The sequence below is a fragment of the Scomber japonicus genome, chromosome 8, assembly GCF_027409825.1.
Source record: "Scomber japonicus isolate fScoJap1 chromosome 8, fScoJap1.pri, whole genome shotgun sequence".
Classification (NCBI taxonomy): Eukaryota; Metazoa; Chordata; class Actinopteri; order Scombriformes; family Scombridae; genus Scomber; species Scomber japonicus.
This window is the reverse complement of record NC_070585.1, coordinates 18,804,634-18,822,518: the sequence shown is the minus strand read 5'-3', so window position 1 is coordinate 18,822,518 and position 17,885 is coordinate 18,804,634. Positions and strand designations below refer to the sequence as shown.

Sequence of the window (17,885 nt, the reverse complement as noted above, 5' to 3'; positions counted from 1 at the left end):
GTTATATCCTAAACATAAGGTCCTTTTATACAAAATGAAATGCATATGTAAGGGGTCTTTTCAGGGTCAATAACTTAAATAAGTCAACAGATGTAAACTGAAAGGCAATGTTTGTCCTGTCACTGTAGGTGCACATAACCTGCTTAACAAACTGCTGGCCACCAGGTGTCAGTCATGGTCAGAGCAAAGTGGACTGGACAGGCCATCTACAACATTATATAGTATTGTGTATATATATAATATAGTATATATATAATAGTTTTACTCTGGACTGTCATTGTGAGGTTTGTCTTTCACCGTTTTTTCCACATTTTTACATCTGGTGGTTACTAGTGATCTGGCTTAAAACACAAAAACATCAGTCTTGTGGCCAGTCTGACTTTATATCACACTGCATCCCCAAATGTGGTTTGTATGTATCAGAAACAACACAGCTATACATTGCATCACAGTTCATTATCATCAGGAAGTCCTCACAGGCTACCTATCTGTTTTAGGACTAAATAAAACTAGTATTTATGACGTATTTAGTTTGCTTCAAACACTCTTATCTGACGTGTTAGCATCATCTGTCAGCTTTCCCACCTTTATGAAAACAGATGGTTACTCTCCTCTGATTGGCTGATTTTAGTTCTATATGATTGTGTGTTTATTTCTAATTACAGACTAAAATGTACTGATTCATATCTGCTTTTAACACACTGGTTTGAAAAGTACAACCTACTCTGTTTTCCTTTTTACCACATCACAGCATGTGCTGCATTCAGCTTATATTACTAAAGTGCAAACTTAATAACCAATTCACACATTTTGGCTTTTAGATAATTGGACATTTAAATTTGGAGCTTGAGGTTGAATATTTTAGGCTGTGTGGTAAAGTGTATTAGATATATTTGTTCGCCTGCAAACAAATTAAATGAGCTGAATAAGGACACAGCAAAAAAGAAAAAGAAAAAAGACAAGCAGAAATGAATTCAAACATCTGGGCACAGTGTCATTTTGAATTTATGTCTTACCGACATTGCTAACTATTCTGTACTGTCACACCTTTTTTAGCACACTCCTCTAGGTTCACACTTTCATCAATTCAAAATGAGCTTTATGTGATTTGTTCTGGCAATTTTGTATTAAAAAGCACAAAGTTGTTCATTGTCTTTCTGAGAGTTTATTCTGTCACCTGCAGATGGACTCCTTGCTGTCTTGATTGTAAGATGGCAAGAATGAGCCCAGAGCAGGGGAAGTTGTCAGATTATACAATACATTATCTTGTAAAAAGGATCAGCACAATAGGCACGTCATAATGTGTTGTTTAGTTTTATTCTCAACTTCTAAGTCAACATGAACATTACAAGTCCATGCCAACAGGGCAAATGCATCTGCTGTAGTAGACTGTGTGATTAAATCAAAATTCCGGATTTTTCAAAATCTAGAATAGTTAAGATTTATACTTATCTGTAATTAATTGATTTCAATGTGCTTAAATTATGCCCCATGACTTGCACAATGTGTGAACTGTGTTAAAAATACATGAATGGAAAACAATGTACCAGAGTCACAATTTAACAATGAAAGCCACATTGTTAGTGGCAGCGGTGGAAGAAGTATTCAGATCCTTAAATAAAAGTACATAGGTATTAGCAGATAAATGTACTGTACCATAAAAGCAGTGATTTGGTCCCTATGACTGATATATATGACATCATTAGATTATTAATACTGAAGCATCAGTGGTTGTAGCTGCTGGAGGTGGAGCTGGTTTCAACTAGACCTACTTTACATACAATTAGCTAGTTTAGTCCAGTGGTTCTCAGTGTAGGACCTGGGCCCTTCCAAAAAGTTCACCAGATAAATCTGAGGTGCTGTGAGATTATTAATGGGAGAGGAAAGAAGAAGAAAAAAAGGTTAGATCTAAATCTGTTTTCAGTTTTTGGACTTTGTCTCTAATCTTTGATGTTTGGTGAAATATTGGATCATTTGAACACTTATGTAAATTAAAGGTGAGACAAGGTGAGAGGGACAAATCATTGTGTGGTGGACCTATGAACAATTCATAAGACATTTGAAATGTGACCCTGACAACACACTGCTTTTTGTAAGACATCAAAAAATATCCATGGGAAGGACCCTTAAAAGCATGTTGTGCTGGCGGGTTCTTCGAACAACACCTGAACGCATCATCGGTGCAGGTGGCTCAGGGCGTGGCCTCATCCTTGTAGACTGGGATGTGTATGCGCATGCGTGAACCAGAAAGTGCGTTTTAGAATGATTACTGGCCAGTGGAGAGACAGATTAAACGGCTCCGCACAACTGTTGTTTTAATCCCTTGAGCGAGGAGATTTAGTAAAGAAAAAACACTGGCTTTAAACCCAGCAGCCATATTGTATGGAAAAACGAGGGCAAGATTCCTCTTTTCGGAAGAAAGTCTTCCCTGTGCCTAGACTTTTGGGGAGTTTAATTGTCTCTCTCACTGGCGGTGGGTTTCTGTCGGACAGCTAGCTCGCCAGCTGGCTGAGGAATTCAGAGATTGGGACTAGTTTTTAAAGCAATTTCACGCAATAGTGTGGTTGTTTATTTGGTTCAAAAGGGTTAAATTAACCACCTGAACGATGAAGGACCGATTGGAGCAACTTAAAGCGGTAAGTAGTCTCCAGGAAATGTGGAAAAAGTGTATTTATATTTAGTAATTTCTCGCTATACTCTTTGATGGGCCTCTGAAAAAAACCTTACTGTTGATAGAAATTAGAGGTAAAGATAAGCAGAAACATTTTAAAGGCTGTAATCTAAAATATTTGACACATGATATACTAATGATTTGAAGCACTAGTGTCCTATGTGATGACATAACTTTATATACAACACTAGCGGTTGATTTGAAATGGAGATGTTGAGTAAAAGTGTCATTCAAATATAGTTTTAATTTTCTTTCTATGCTGCAATGTTGTATGAATGTGACAATTAAGTATCAGAGTTGTAATTAATGTCAGTAGTTGAGCTGTAGTCCATGATGTCATCTTCATAGTCACTCATAAGGTGTATATTTATGCCTGACTACTATTGCTTCCTCTAATATGATGTAGGCCTGTGTGACTACAGACCCGTTTAATGACTGGAGATTAATAATGTTGTTTTTATGGTCACTGATGAATAACAATCATTCATTAACTGATGTGTCAATCAACTCAAAATCAATTTGGGACAGTTTTGGGGATGGATTAATGGCTGAGATAATTTATCAAGCAAAAATGTCAGGATTTCTCTGGCTCTTCGAATTTCATATGTTTGGGTTTTGGATTGTTTTCCAGTCAAATTAAATATTTTCTGATTTGTTTTTTGTTTTTTTAAACAGACTAAGCGATTCATCAATAACCACAAAAACACAAACAAACTAATCAATAATGAAAATCTATGGCAGCTCTTGCTGTCAGTACTACCAGACAGAAATATGTTTATGGGGACAGTTGGGATGGATTGAAACCCAAATCCTCCAATTTGTACTTTCCTATTGAACCAAAACAGTCAGATTATAGTTAGTACATATTGGAGACAGCAGCAGCAGATTAATCATTAGCAACAGAAACCTCAATTTGATTCATATTTTCCACCTTCAAAGATTGATGTCATGAAGTACACTCACTGCCCATGTGGGTGAGGCCTTGATCTTATTGTTGCTCAAGTTGGGATGTGTTGCCATAGCTACCTTCAACTACTGGCCAAATATTTGCTGTGTTTAAAGTTAGTGAACTGCAGTGTCCCCCCCTCAGGCGTCTGTATCTTGCACAGCTGGCTTCATTTCAGGGAAAGGAAGTACAAATAACAGGTGAAGTACGCCTCTCGATTGTTGGGAAGTTGTCAGTATCATTATTGCTATGAGACATGTTGTAATGGGTGTCTCCATTCTAACTGCTTTTTCCAGTCTTTCCTTCCATCTTTCTTTTAGCTTTCTTCCGTAGCCACGCTCACCCATCACCTTTATTTTCCTCCTGATGTTTCCTGTCCAATGTTTAACTTGCTGGCAGTAATCTAGGCTGTGTATTGGTATATGTGCGTGTGTGTGTGTTTGTTTAGGCATATGATTATGTGACTTAGGGCTCATGTGATCATTCTTTGAGTCTTGGAGACATTTTGGGAAAGAGGTGCGACAGGAACACCCAGAATAGCAGTTCTCACCTGTTATGTGACAGCACAACAGTCACAGTTCCTTTCAGTCAGACCCATATCCTTTTCACTTCTGTGTTCAGGAGACTGTAGGATAGGTGAGGCACCTGTGTTACTTTCCTTTAGCTCTAGGAAAGTCTACTGTATTATGACTACATACTTAACTTGACTTTTACTATGACTTTAGCTCAGTTTAGTCTTTTTTTCCCACCCTCATCTCAACTTTCAAAGCCTGCTGGGTAAACATCCAGTGCTGTTTTCGTCATTTATGGTCCTCTGAGACAAAGTCTGACTGTTTTTATGGCCTTCCAGTTTCTTTAAGATGACAGAGTCACGGGAAAGATAAGAGAGCTGGACGTGAATCATGGCACGTGATTGGAGTAGAGCTCGTGGATTTTGCGTACATTGGTTTTGTGGATGATAATAAGACCTAGAGGTCACAGTAGGCTTATTGTGTGTTTGTGTGTGTGTGCGCTCAGTCTTTGTACTTGCCTTTGTGCATCTTTTAGCGCTTTATTTGTCTATTCATGGCTCTGGTCAGTCTTTGATTTTGAGCTGACATCCCAGAGATCCTAATATTAAACAGCCTCATAGTTCAGGCTCCAGTGAAACCATGTGTAAAGAAAATCAGCACAGGATCACCGTCTGCTTCACCCTATAACCTCCGACTAGTCATTGCCTTGTTGAGGAGGATTATGCAACGTGACATGTGGCGCTTTGCATGCAGAACGAACATAATTAAGTGTTTTGAATAAAAGGAAAAAAAAGAATTCAAGCTAACATTTCCATCATTCACACATCGACGTGCAGTGTGCACGCTGTTTTCTAATCTTGATGTCCGATTGTCCAAATGTCACTCAGTGTTTGTAAGGTTTTGATGATTACACAATATTCATGTCTGTTAGTGCATGAGATTACAGCATTCTTTTGTAGATTTTGGTCCAAAATCTAATTTCCTGCTCCACTGTGTTTCTCTGTCAAACATGTTTTTTTTGCACAGTTGCCCAATCTAGATTGTTCGGAGTGTATCTGTATATTTGTCAGGATGGGCGTTTTTTTCCCATTGTCATTAGACAAAACTGCAGCAAACTGATCATATCTATTTCTGAAAGTACAAACGTTTGATAACTCACTGCATTTTTTAAAAACCACAACTAATCATAAAGAGATGAACTGTGCAGCTCCCAATCTTAAAGCAATGAGGATTGTGTGTTATGAGTAAAATTGTGATCCCCAGCGAAGCAGATGTGTGTTTGGCTCAAGTTTCTGCTCATATCATCGACCACAGAGAGTCGTCTCCAAGTTTAATCATGAGATGAACGAGTGAGTTTAACGAGGAACGTTGTAAAAAGTTGTCTTCATGACCGAGATAAACTGTATCAAACTGTTTTTTACACCACATTCTCATGTGTGGCCTTTGGCTGTTAAAGCATGTGTTGCTGGTGTCAGTCCCTTTACCCTAATTTTGCTGAATGAGAGACACTGGAAGGAAGTGTGCGCTTGCTCTTATCTCACCACTGCAGAAATGCTGTGAGTGAGCATAATGTGTTGGCCAGGCTGCTGAACTCAATGAATAACTGAGTGAGCAACCTAAAAGCAAGCCGTGTGTCAGAGCCTATGTACGTCCAAAGAACAATTGTTGTTAGTTACAGCAGCCTGAAGCAAACAGTCGACGCTACATTTGCAATTCAAATTTTAGATGAGGGGTGGATGTATCAACTCAACATTTGAACCATAAATGTAAGCTTCTGGTGGCTGTTTAAAAGCCAAAAAAAAAAAAAGATTGTCCTGCTTTGTGTTAGAAACCAAGAAACAGTGTAACTCCATTTGAAGGTTATAAAATAGATAGTTATTGTAGTGAAGTGCAGCTTAAATGTAACATTTAAATACTTGTTAAACTTGTAGCGTTACAAGAGACCAGCCACTCACAGAGACCCCGTGCAGGGAAGTCGACGGGTGTGTTGCCCAACATTTTTCCAAGCTTTGACTTTGATCCAAGTGGACACCTGACTTTCTCCAGGAAAAGTCAAGTGGGCAGACTTCAGACTCCCAGTCACCCATTAAAAAACATAACGCCTGCTGTAAACACATTTAGTCTTTACAATGCAGTAATTGCAAGTAATTGAAAGGGAGGGAACAAAAGGAGCTTACTGTCCCTTCTCTTCACTGTTTGAATTGCAGAGTAGCCGGAGCTCACCTGAAGGCAACAACATTTTGAGTTTGCAGTGGTCTTGAATAAATAGACATTAGCACTCCTTATGCTGCACAGTCTGATGTAAAGAATGCATACAATATGATGTCCTGCCATCTATTTTTTAAACTCTCTTTTAAATATAATCTTTTTGGCTTATTTGGCTTTTATTGGATCGTTGGTGGCAAAGAGGCCAACAGGAAACAAGGGGATAGACAGAAATGGTTTTGCTATTTAATCTTAAATATGTGTGAAACTCCACTTCAGACTCGGTGCAGCTGACTTTATCTTCTGTCAACAGTGTGCGTAATATGCTTAATCTGGACACGTGCATGCTGTTTTTAATGTGTTTCATCCTGCTTTATTGTGGCAATTATTGATGATTGTGTGTCCGAACAGCAGTTAACGGTTGGGTCAGCGCTGTGTTTGCTGATTGACCGAAACTCCCGCCACTGCTCGATCACACGTTCAGCCTCAAAAACAAGATTTTGTAATAGAGTAGATATAGAAAACGAATTGTCCCATAGCAAATGTTCCACGTAATAATGAATGACTTATGTAGAAGCAGACCCAGATTCCTCACAACATGGTGAGCTGAATGGGTTTTTTTCATTTCTCCTTGTAACGTGGTATTAGAGGTGGTGACAGCTGCATAAAGTCTCTCTCACTCCCTGCCCTCCTGAAGCTGTCCATGACTCTAACAAGGTTTTTTTTTGCCCCCCCCCCGTAGAGGCTGGACAAAATATTAGGAACGCTTTCACCACCACCACCCTCGACAACCTCAAAAATGAACATCTCAACCTTTTATAACCTTTCTGACACTTACATTGTCATAAGTCCTGCTTGTTAAAAGTATAATTTATGGCAAAGCTGTATTAGATTACATTAGAGTGCACAGGTGTTGCTAATAAAGTGGTCAATGAGTGTATGTTTCACCTCCAAAACGCTGATAAGACCAGGATATAGGCACAACTTTGAACTGCCTTTGAACTTTATTGACAAAATATATGTCTGTCACCTATACAGGCCTATCAGCTATATGTTATAGTTTGCGCTTGTCGTAATTCAAACACTGCTTCTAGCTGCCTTTGTCTCTACCTAACACCGTCACAGTGCGGACTTGTGACGTCTGTTTACCTCAGCTATGGTTTCTTGAAGTCAGTTGAAAACAGGTTGAGTTCCTGGAGCCTGGCCCGAGTCCTTCTCCATGTAAATATTCACCAGCGCAGTGTGGCCAACCCGCCTGCTTTACCTCGTGTTTACTGACTGTCCCTTGTGACATATTTATGAGCTCAGCAGAGCGAGTGTTTCAGATAAAATTTACAGGGTGTAGGCTGATCAGGGTCAGAGGAATATTTCTGGCTGGTGAGTTATGCTCAGCTGCTAACCAGGAGGAAAGTTCATTAATATGGTTGGCAGTGGTCATAACCAAGTAGAGCTTTTTGAGGGTGGTTTTGTTTTTGAGTTTTAGACTAAGGCCGGGTATTACATTTTTAATACTTTTGTGATTTACAAACAGAAATGTTTCCATAACAGAATATGAAAAATTGTCTTTTTTAATGTCTGCTCAGATACTTAATGTTGTTTACGTACACTTTAATCAGATATTTCTGGGTTTAAATGATAATCTTTCGATATTTATATAAGCAAAGTTCCTGCACAGACGCTTTCTGTTGACACATAATTAAACTCGGATACTTTTGTTAATTAATTTGACTAAATACTTAATGTTTGTACTCAAGTTTACAAAAAAAGTATAGTTTTAGTATCAACAGTGAGATTCAGGTATTGTTTGCCAGCCTGAAGGAGGAAGCTGAGCTGTCACAATATTGAACAGACACAAAAACACTGTTAGCCCTGTTTTGGGCTCAGGTTAGTTTGCCCAACAGGATGTCTCTGTAGCTACAGTGAGTATTTATTCTGCTTATATTTCTGGGTACAAAGCAGTGAATGTTGTATGCTGTTGGTTTACATAAATAGTTAAAAAGATACAAATGACGTCTATGAGAAGAGTAAAGTGAAGTCGTAGATCATAAACAGGGTGCATCAATTGCTATACGGGAACACAGCTGCGTTTGCTTTTGTGTTTTTGCCCTTTTACTTTGTGCTTAATAAGAGACACGCATTTCCAATCAAATGTCAGCGCTGCCTAACTTGAATCACGAGTCTGACTCAGTCTTTACTTTTCATCTGTTAGACGTGTGATCAAGATGATGATGAGGTGGAGATCGCTGTGGACAACGCAGCGTTCATGGATGAGTTCTTCTGTCAGGTGAGAGGTGAACTTACTTTACTTCTTTGCTTTGTTTGTTTATGGTGGCATACTTAATTCTTAATTTTTGTCATTTTCTGTGTTTGTGTTTCAGATTGAGGACATCAGGAACAGTATTGATAAAATTGATGAGAATGTGGCTGAAGTCAAAAAGCTTTACTCACTCATCCTGTCTGCTCCCACATCAGATCAGAGTGAGATATCTAACTTCTTGTCTATATTAAACTATTTAGATATTATGGATGTTTTCCTCCTTAATAATGCCTCTCTTTCACCAGCTATATTCAGGAGTGGATTTTAATTAATTGAATTAAGTCTGGGACACTTTTCACAAAAGTATTTTTTGTTCCTCGCTGTAAAAAACAAGTTTCCTTAAAGGGTATATAAGTCTGTCTAAAACCAGTAATGTTTGTTGTGTTATTTGAGATGATTGAAATGTTACTTAACTTTCTAACTGTCTATTGCCACACGTCTGTTCCTTCCCAGAAACACAGGATGACTTGGAGGCAACCACCAACGACATAAAAAAGATGGCCAACAATGCGAGAAACAAACTCAAGAGTGAGTCTGTCTCTCCCTACCACACACACACACACACACACACACACACACACACACACGTACAATGTTTAATGTTAGTGAAGAATGGCACAGTAATGTTTAAGTTGAATCATAATTCAGTCATTTATTTTGCTCGCAAGCTATCGAGAGGAATCTGGAGTCAGAGGAGCAGGAGAGAGTGTCGGCCGACATGCGGATACGTAAATCACAGGTAAATAACTGAAGCTCCAGGTGGTCTCTATTTGTCACTGGTTTCCTAATATTTGAACTTACATAAACACCTTTTCATAACTTTAACATTTATGAGTCATTTCATGTTTCTGAGAGGATATTTGATCTTCTATTTCTCTCTCCTCGACATAACAAAAATAAATGTATGATATTTGTCAGAGATGTGCCTTGCACTTAATATTTAGGCCTGAGACAGGATGTCAGGGCATAAACGGGTGAGCACATTACTCCCCTCCTCATTAAACATGTTCCTGTTGTCTCCCAGCATGCAGTGCTGTCCAGGAAGTTTGTGGAGGTAATGACGAAGTATAATGAAGCCCAGGTAGACTTCAGGGAGAGGAGTAAAGGACGTATTCAGAGACAGCTAGAGATCAGTAAGTGACGCCCACAAACAAATGTGATCATCTTACTTTTTTATTTCATGAACTTACACATGAACCCTTCTTCTTTTCTTTCCAGCTGGAAAAGCAACAACAGATGACGAACTGGAAGAGATGTTGGAGAGCGGTAATGCTGCTGTGTTCACTGCAGGGGTAAGTATGTGTGTGTTTGTGTGTGTGCCTGCATCCCTGTCGCATTGTGTTCGAAGTGGAAAGCTAAGCTATCAGCGGCTCAGTAAAACTCAAAACACTTTATATTATCTGGTTAAATATTAGCTGTGCTTGTGATGAGCAACAGCGTCTCTCAATGTGCACTTTGCATTTAAGCTGGTGAGACAATTTCTCTGCGATCACTTCCCCGAGAAAGATAGTTGTATCCAAAAGAGCTTCCAAAGAATTTCTTGCACAAGGACACACAACTCATTTTGACATTGTCAGACTTGATAAAGACTTATTTTAACCCTTAAATCCCTTTCAGTCTTGTCCTGACATGACTAAATCTTGCCATAAGCTTTAACAGTGAAATGTCTACTATATTTTCCTTGAAAACTAGCTAGTTTTAATAATGGCCATGTAAGAATATCTACTCATCTTACCAGATTAGACAAATATTGCAACATGTTTATACCATTTTAGATTGTCGTGCTTTTCAGTACTGGATCTAAATTCACTGAATGAATATATTAAACCAACAGTGCCTTGTAAAATCTGATCTATTCCTAACATATATATGAATAGACATTCAAAGCACTTTACAATTAGCCTTTCATTCAACTATTCAAACACACTCTCACACTGATGGCAGCAAGCTACTACACAAGGTAATGAAACAGTTCTGGGTCAGTGACCTAACTGTGGCAGGTTCATTTCCTCTGAAAGCAGTAATGTGACTTTCCATTGGGGGATTTTATATGTTTCTCTTTTTCTTAATGAGCTGCACTTAATTTCAGTTTCTTGTGTTTATATCTGTTTGTTAGTTAGCTGCATTTTAAGCCAAGATGCAAACTAAGTCAGCCGTTACTAATCTCATCACTCAGCTGTGATAAGATATCTGTGTGTGCATGTCTGTCTGTGCTGAACAGTGACACTCTCGTTTCTGCAGATTGTGGACTCTGGGATTTCCAAACAAGCCCTCAGTGAGATTGAAGCCAGACACAAAGATATCGTTCGTCTTGAAAGTAGCATCAAGGAGCTGCACGATATGTTTGTAGACATCGCCATGCTGGTGGAGAGCCAGGTATGCTTCTCTACATCCATCCGCTGATCATTTCATCCGTCAGTTAACGGAGCTTCAACTGCTTTAGAAACTTTCCATTTACTTAATTGATTTACTCTTTCCATTCCTCCTTTACTCTTTCCCTGACTGTATTTAAATATTTTCTCTGCCTTTGTGCTGTTCTGACTATCAACCTGCATCTGTCTTGTTTCCTCTTTTCCAGCTCCATGCCCTTTTCATATCTCCTTTCACTCTCCTCTGCCACCTCCATCTCATCACCCATCTGTGGTGGATCAACTTGAATGCATTTAGTAAGATGTGCAAATAAAACATAAGAGCAGATTTCACACTGTAGTCAAACATATGTCGATCAGTCAAGTTAAATATAACCACATATTTCTTGCACCATGCTTTCTGAGGGAAATCCTCTATGAGGTAAGGGCACATTTCTGCTGTTTGTATTGTATGGTTTCCCAAGAAACAATTTTCTTGCTATTTTCAGTATTTCTTTGAAGAGGTTTGTGCTGAAATTATATAATGTCCAACTTTAATATAAATACTCCTCTTATTAAAGTTAAGGGGACTTCTTTTGGAGTCATTATTGAAGATAAAGACCTTCAAATATGATTTTATATTGCTTGTTCTTTGTTGCGTTGTATCTTACTGTTTTTTTGTGTGTTTTTCAGGGTGACATAGTAGACAACATAGAGCAGAATGTATCCAAGTCAGTGGACCATATAATAGCAGCTAAGGAACAGACCAAAAAAGCTATAAGGTACCAGACCAAAGCACGCAAGGTAATGTACTTTAGCGAACTGCCACACTAGTTTGCTTGTGACCTCTTCCTGTTTTTTTTCTGCTAAATTTGTGTTCACATTTGACACATTCAAACCACAGTGTTCATACTGATTGCACTCGCTTGTCCCATACGGCCCTATCATACACAGCTGTTGTATTCTGTGTGCTTCGTCTTTCTGTCTCTCCCTCTCCATTTTTTTTTTTTTTTTTTTTGAATTCACTTTTTTTTTGTGTGCTTTCCGTCAACTCGGACACCGTGCACCATGTTAGGGTGGAATGATTGAAAGGATTGAGAGCAACATGGACCAATCGGTGGGCTTTGTGGAGCGAGCCGTTGCAGACACTAAGAAAGCTGCCAAGTTTCAGCAAGAGGCTCGACGTGTGAGTGACAACAGTCAAGAATAGCAGTTCGGTTTCCCAAAAGCATGGAAATAGTCAACAGTAGAGCTGGATGAACTGGATACTGGACTCAAAGATGGCGCTTGTTCAGTTGAATGAAAATTGCTCACCTGGCGCATGAGCCAAAGAAAGTTTCTAGCTTCCGAGTTTCCATGTTGTGCGGTTGACTGAATATGTCATCGGCCCCGCCTGTGAGTTCCTGCTCACCCGTACACTTAACACTGAGATCACACTACAAATAGGGAAGTTTTACAAATATAAAAGCTTCTGCATTAAAAATTCATAACACTTAGAATATTTGTTTGCTGCGGTACCTTAGGAAATACCATCAGTGCTGTCTCTAAATATATCCATGCCCTGAATCAATGGTATTTAAATGGATTTGTTAATCCTAGATACTTCCTGCATCTTACTTGATTGTCTCTCCAGTACCTGAAACAGGTCAGCCCTGTGCAGTTTCCAGTCCAGTTAGCACATGAAAAGTTTGAACAACTGGAATCACTCTTAAATACAAATATGCTTTTGGGAAACCTGCCTGACAACATGAAGACCTTCCCCAACATCAAGACCCTGATCTTCACTTGATCCTAACCTGTGGTGACCCTCGAGCCTTCGGCCTCCTCTGTTCCTGAAACTCCACCCTGTGAACCGTGGATCCCTGTGCTTAGGAAAAACCACTGTGACCCCCCCCCCCCCCCCCCCCTCCCCTCGAACCAGAACACAAACCACCCCACTCCACCTGCTTACACACACACACACACACACTAACACAGCTTCAACACTCTCTACTCTTTTCTCTCTCTCTGTCCATGTTATTCAGCTTTAACCATAACTTTGTCTTTGTTCACAGTTGGTATATGACTGCTGCATTAATCTTTGGTTTTAGTTTCAGGCTGTTTTGACGTGTAAGAAAACAAAGTTTGTACATGTTTACATAAACACTGTTGTGTCAAGAGGAAACTGCTTTACCAGATGTGTGCAAGATTGATGCACAGAGTTAATGTGGTTACCAATCTACAAAGATAATTATTATAAACCCTGTACATATCTCCATATAAAACTAGTACTTATAGTGTATAACACACAGTAGTAGATATTGCAATTGTTCCACATAAACATAAGTTAAAACATACATACGAGATACACTTATTGTTGTTTCCCACTGAGAATGGTCCTGATGGCGCTGTTTGGTTGTTCCCAACAGAAAATGGTGATTATAGTGGTGGTTGTGGTGATCTTGCTGGCACTGCTAGCTCTCATTATCGGGTTGTCAGTGGGATTGAAGCAAAGCTGATGAGCTATTTGAGTAAGAGGAAAGCTAAGGGTGAGTAACTCCACAGTAAATAACCTCTGTAGTCCAACAATGGGTATGAGTATGAGGCCTGCTTTGGAAAAGGGTTTTTGCATGTTCTATTAAGTTTGTGTGTGTGTGTGTGTGTGTTTGCTGCCTCCAGAGGGCTTATATAAGGTGTGTTTGTGTGTATTTGAAGTTCTTGGGTGTGGGTTTTTCCTCCTCTCTGGCAGCATTTGCCTCTGGTTACTGCTGAGCAAACAAAGCAGTGCTAGCAGTGTGTTAGTTTCACAGTTGCAGCTCATGTTCTCTGTCATTAACACTGTTCTTCATTCTCTCTCTCTCTCTCTCTCTCTCTCTCTCTCTCTCTCTCTGTCTCTCTGTCTCTCTGTCTGTAGAAGATGATCATTATTGGTGCAGTCTGTGCTGTGGTTGTTCTCATCATCCTCCTCATCATCATCCTCACCCATACACTATAGCAGGATTGCAGGCTTGCGAACATCATGTTTATTCATCTTCACTCCGTCCTTGCCCCCATCAACCTGCAAACCAAAGAAAAGACTGATATTGATACTTGATAAATCATTTTTGAGCTATGTATTGTGTAAACCAATCTGAACCGTCCACCCTAGTCTGTGAGGAGCTGTTTGGACAGTTTGAGGATGTTCTTCTGCAAATGAGGAAATGAGACTGAAGTTGATCTGAGGTACAATACCTGTTGTATCTCTGAGGAGGGGAAAAGGGAATTGAAATATGCCAGATTATAAAACGTCACACAACATTTCATTGTTCAACATTCAGTTCCAAAGAAACCGTCTGTGTTTGTCATCTGAAATTTGTTCTGAAGCTCAACCCTCACTAGAAGCACATCACCTCCCTTATCTTTGCTTCTTGCCTTTTATGAGCCTTGACACATTTTGTGAAAAACTAGCTATGTTCACTGTACGGGGATTTTTGTCAACCTTTGGGGAGCTCCAGCACTTTCACATTTAAATATGTATTTTTCATTATATTAAGCTAAGATGATCATGTAAATAATAGCACTATTTTTTTTGTGTTGTCAATATCTAAGCACGATTACAGCTCTGTTCTTTAACTGAAAAGAGGAGCTGTGTGTTCAGCTATGATTCTTGAATGTAGAGAGTGAATTTTAAATGTGAAAGATGGTGTTTATGGAAACACATTTCATGCACAGGTGGAGCTAAAATAATCAAACAAGACAAAAAAGACAGGTTAAGGGGATTAACAGAGACTTGTTGAAACACTGCGACAACAGGAAGATGCATCTAAAAAAAAAATCTTACGATGTTAGCCGTGTTGATGCTAATGTTGTCTTCACTGTTAAAATGCTGTTACAGTGTTTTAATGAAAAGATATGAAGAGAACCAGGTAGTAACACTAGGGATTTAACGTGTTCTCCACAGGTGCCTGAATTGACTTTGTATTTATTATACTTTTTGATCACATGTTGCTAATAAAGTTTTAGATACAGGATGCAGTAGACACTCCGACGTACAGTAGCTTTAACGTGGCTACAATTCCTTATGCATATTTTAGGTTCTTTAATTTCACTACTGTAAGCACATACCAGTTTTTTTTATATACACCTATCTAAAACTAACCCCAATAATCTCACCTTAATGAACAGTGTAATTTTCAAACATTGTCATTCAGTTCACAGGCTACTGTTTGTGTAGCTGTCGAGTTTTATTGTGTTATACTGAAAGGTGTGTTTCTAATGATTATTTATATCAATAAAGGTAGACAACATATAACAAACACCTCTTAATGTAGCACTGTGCACTCCTGCAGCCTCCAAAATTGCCATAAAGTTGAATCATCAACACCTCTATAAAACAAAATGAACATTATAACCTTCATGATGGTGGGATTTATTGCAGGGCTGTTGCATTCAATCACATTAGTTTTAGCTAGATGCACCAAATGAACTCAATTCTCAGAGGTCACCATCATTTCATAACTGTAGATCTTTTGTTTCTTGGCAGTGGGAATGTCTCAAGCTGACCGTGTAATCATTGAACCGCACTGTACCGGTAGTCATACAGGTTTTGATTAGGTAATTAAACCAAATGATGATATCCTTTGGACAGTAGCCAAGATACGTTTTTATTTGTTCCACTGGAGCCTGAACAGTGCCTTTAAGTTTGATTGTGCAGGGGGCATTTGAGGGCTGTTCTTTTGGCTTCTGTCCACAACTGTTCAACTCAGATGCCACGATTCAAGCCTTTTTCTTCACACCACTGTAGCCATCAGCACAAGCTGTAATGAGAGAGGGAGAGAAGAAAACTAAAGCTGTTGTAGACTGTTTTTAAGTTGATGTGACATGATTTTAATGGAAATTAAAGATTTTATGTTTTTTAATTTCTGGTTGGTTTGGTTTCTGGTTGTAGTGTTTCCTTGCTATTTTTTTATTTTTGTGTTTGATCTTCTGACATTTGGTAGTGCCAGAAAGGTAAATATGCAACATTTTTTTAATGAGTGCATGTTATGGTGATGGGATGAAAGCTGTTGTCAGCAGGTGATCTTTGCTCTGACGAAGATTGTTGATACAGCATGTTAACGGCTGTGTTTACAAGACTGTCAAAGAGCAGGTAAGTTCCACGTTTTCACCTTTTCTCTCTCTTGACACACACACACATACACACACACACACACACACAGCCCAACCTCTCCGACCCTTGGTTCTCTTTTTGCCCAATCATTTCCCCTAACTATGAATGTAAGTAGTTATATGTTGTTTGGCTGCTTTGTTTTTTAGACTTCTCTCATTCTGTTTTTATTCTTGATTAAATCCACAGAAAAAGATGATGATTATGTTGTGCTGTACCATCATTGGGATCGTTGGGTTCTCCTATCTCTACAGCTTCTTCTCATAAAAGCTTTTAGACAGGTAAAAACACCTCAATTGGTAACCAACATTTATTTGTTCTTGCACCTTAAATGTTAAAATAATGTCTTTTGTTGTCTTTGTGTGGTCTTTCCAGCAAAGAGGATTTCTCCAAAACAGATTATTGAGGTGCTCCCACAATTTCTACCCTGACTTTTATTTAAATCTACTTAAAAACTCATAAAGTAAAAAAAAAAAAAGACTATCCATACCTGATCCTGTACACTTCCTATTCTATTTATCATGTGAATTTACTCTCTTGCTGTATGAAGTGTTTAAAAAATGTGTTATAAATGTGTAGAATTTTTTCAGTCTTGCCTGTTCTCAACCAGATGGCTCAGCATAGACTTTTTGGACCACTTCTACTGCCTCCTGGTGGTGCATTGAGGGGACAATCATATTTAGAGCTATTGTAAGAATCAGGAAATTATTAAACATTTAGTAAGATGTTGAAGTGTGTTTTTTTTTTAGTGTGCTGTCTAGGCTTTAAAAGTCAATTTATGCACTTATAAACAGCTGTGCTCTGGTACTAAAAATCTCTATTTAAGTAGTATTTTCTGACTTGTTTGATGTCACAAATGTCATAAAATTGTGTGTGATTTTGTTGTGTGTGATCTGTCTGTATGCGTCTGTGCTGCTAAATGATGATGGTCTTTTCTGCAACAGAAGCTCACTGGCTGTGTGTCAACCCAGTTAAGCTTGTTATGTAATAAATGATTTCTGTGCGTTGTACCAAGTGTTGGTGTGTGTGTGTGCTTCGCTTCTTGTTCATGGCTCAGCTTCTCATTGGATATCTACGACCCTGCAATGACGGCAACCTCTGACTTCCTGCGTGTACAGTGTCGTTTATCCCTCTTCTCTCCCTCACATGTCTGACAGTCATAACTAGGGTACGGCGATATGTAGCGTTGACATCCGTATATAAAGAGGCTCCCTGACCTAATTTCATCTCCCCCATCTTCTTCCTCACCAGAGGCAGGCCCCGCCCAAAAGCAAGACGCCGGGCGGGGTCTACATGAGGGTGCGCTCGTTTTCTTTGTGTTTGGAGGATAAGGAGGCTCTCCAGCTGTGTAGCAATAGGGAAGGATAAGACTTTTGATTCACAGGAGGGAAATTTAGCAAAAATTATTGACCAAATATACAGTTTTGATTGATTCTAGATCAAATCACCTAAAGTGACATAATATATTTTAAAGATATATTTATGTGCAAGTTGTAATCTACCTACACTAATATGAAATAGGCCTATACATGAACATTATATGAACAAATTACAAAACAGTTTAATTTAAGGCTTCCACTAACAAGGATTTATTACTGATTAATATGCTGATTAGTTATTTGAATAATCGAAAAGATATAGAAATGTGAATGTGGAAAAACACAGTTTCCTAAAGCCCAAGTTGACACCTTCATCTCCAAAACCTAATTATATTACGTTTAAAATGATTTAAAACAGAAAAACAGCAACTTCTCACACTTA

General features: G+C 38.8%; 1 protein-coding gene across 3 annotated transcripts; it reads left to right on the top strand.

The window, feature by feature from the left end:
• The first annotated feature begins 2,437 nt into the window (after positions 1–2,437).
• Positions 2,438–14,727, top strand: stx3b (syntaxin 3b). Of its 3 annotated transcripts, XM_053323878.1 has the most exons (11): positions 2,438–2,636; positions 8,544–8,618; positions 8,713–8,812; positions 9,105–9,179; positions 9,320–9,390; positions 9,676–9,784; positions 9,870–9,943; positions 10,893–11,027; positions 11,693–11,803; positions 13,408–13,527; positions 13,893–14,727. In XM_053323878.1, exons 1-10 carry the CDS (start codon positions 2,607–2,609, stop codon positions 13,495–13,497), a joined length of 870 nt encoding a protein of 289 aa, XP_053179853.1. In that variant the 5' UTR covers positions 2,438–2,606; the 3' UTR covers positions 13,498–13,527; positions 13,893–14,727. The 3 variants fall into 3 exon arrangements, with proteins under 3 accessions (XP_053179853.1, XP_053179855.1, XP_053179854.1); XM_053323880.1 differs by lacking the exon at positions 13,893–14,727 and having other exon boundaries at positions 11,693–11,781; positions 13,408–13,469; XM_053323879.1 differs by lacking the exons at positions 11,693–11,803; positions 13,408–13,527; positions 13,893–14,727 and adding an exon at positions 11,230–11,389.
• Positions 14,728–17,885: the final 3,158 nt, after the last annotated feature.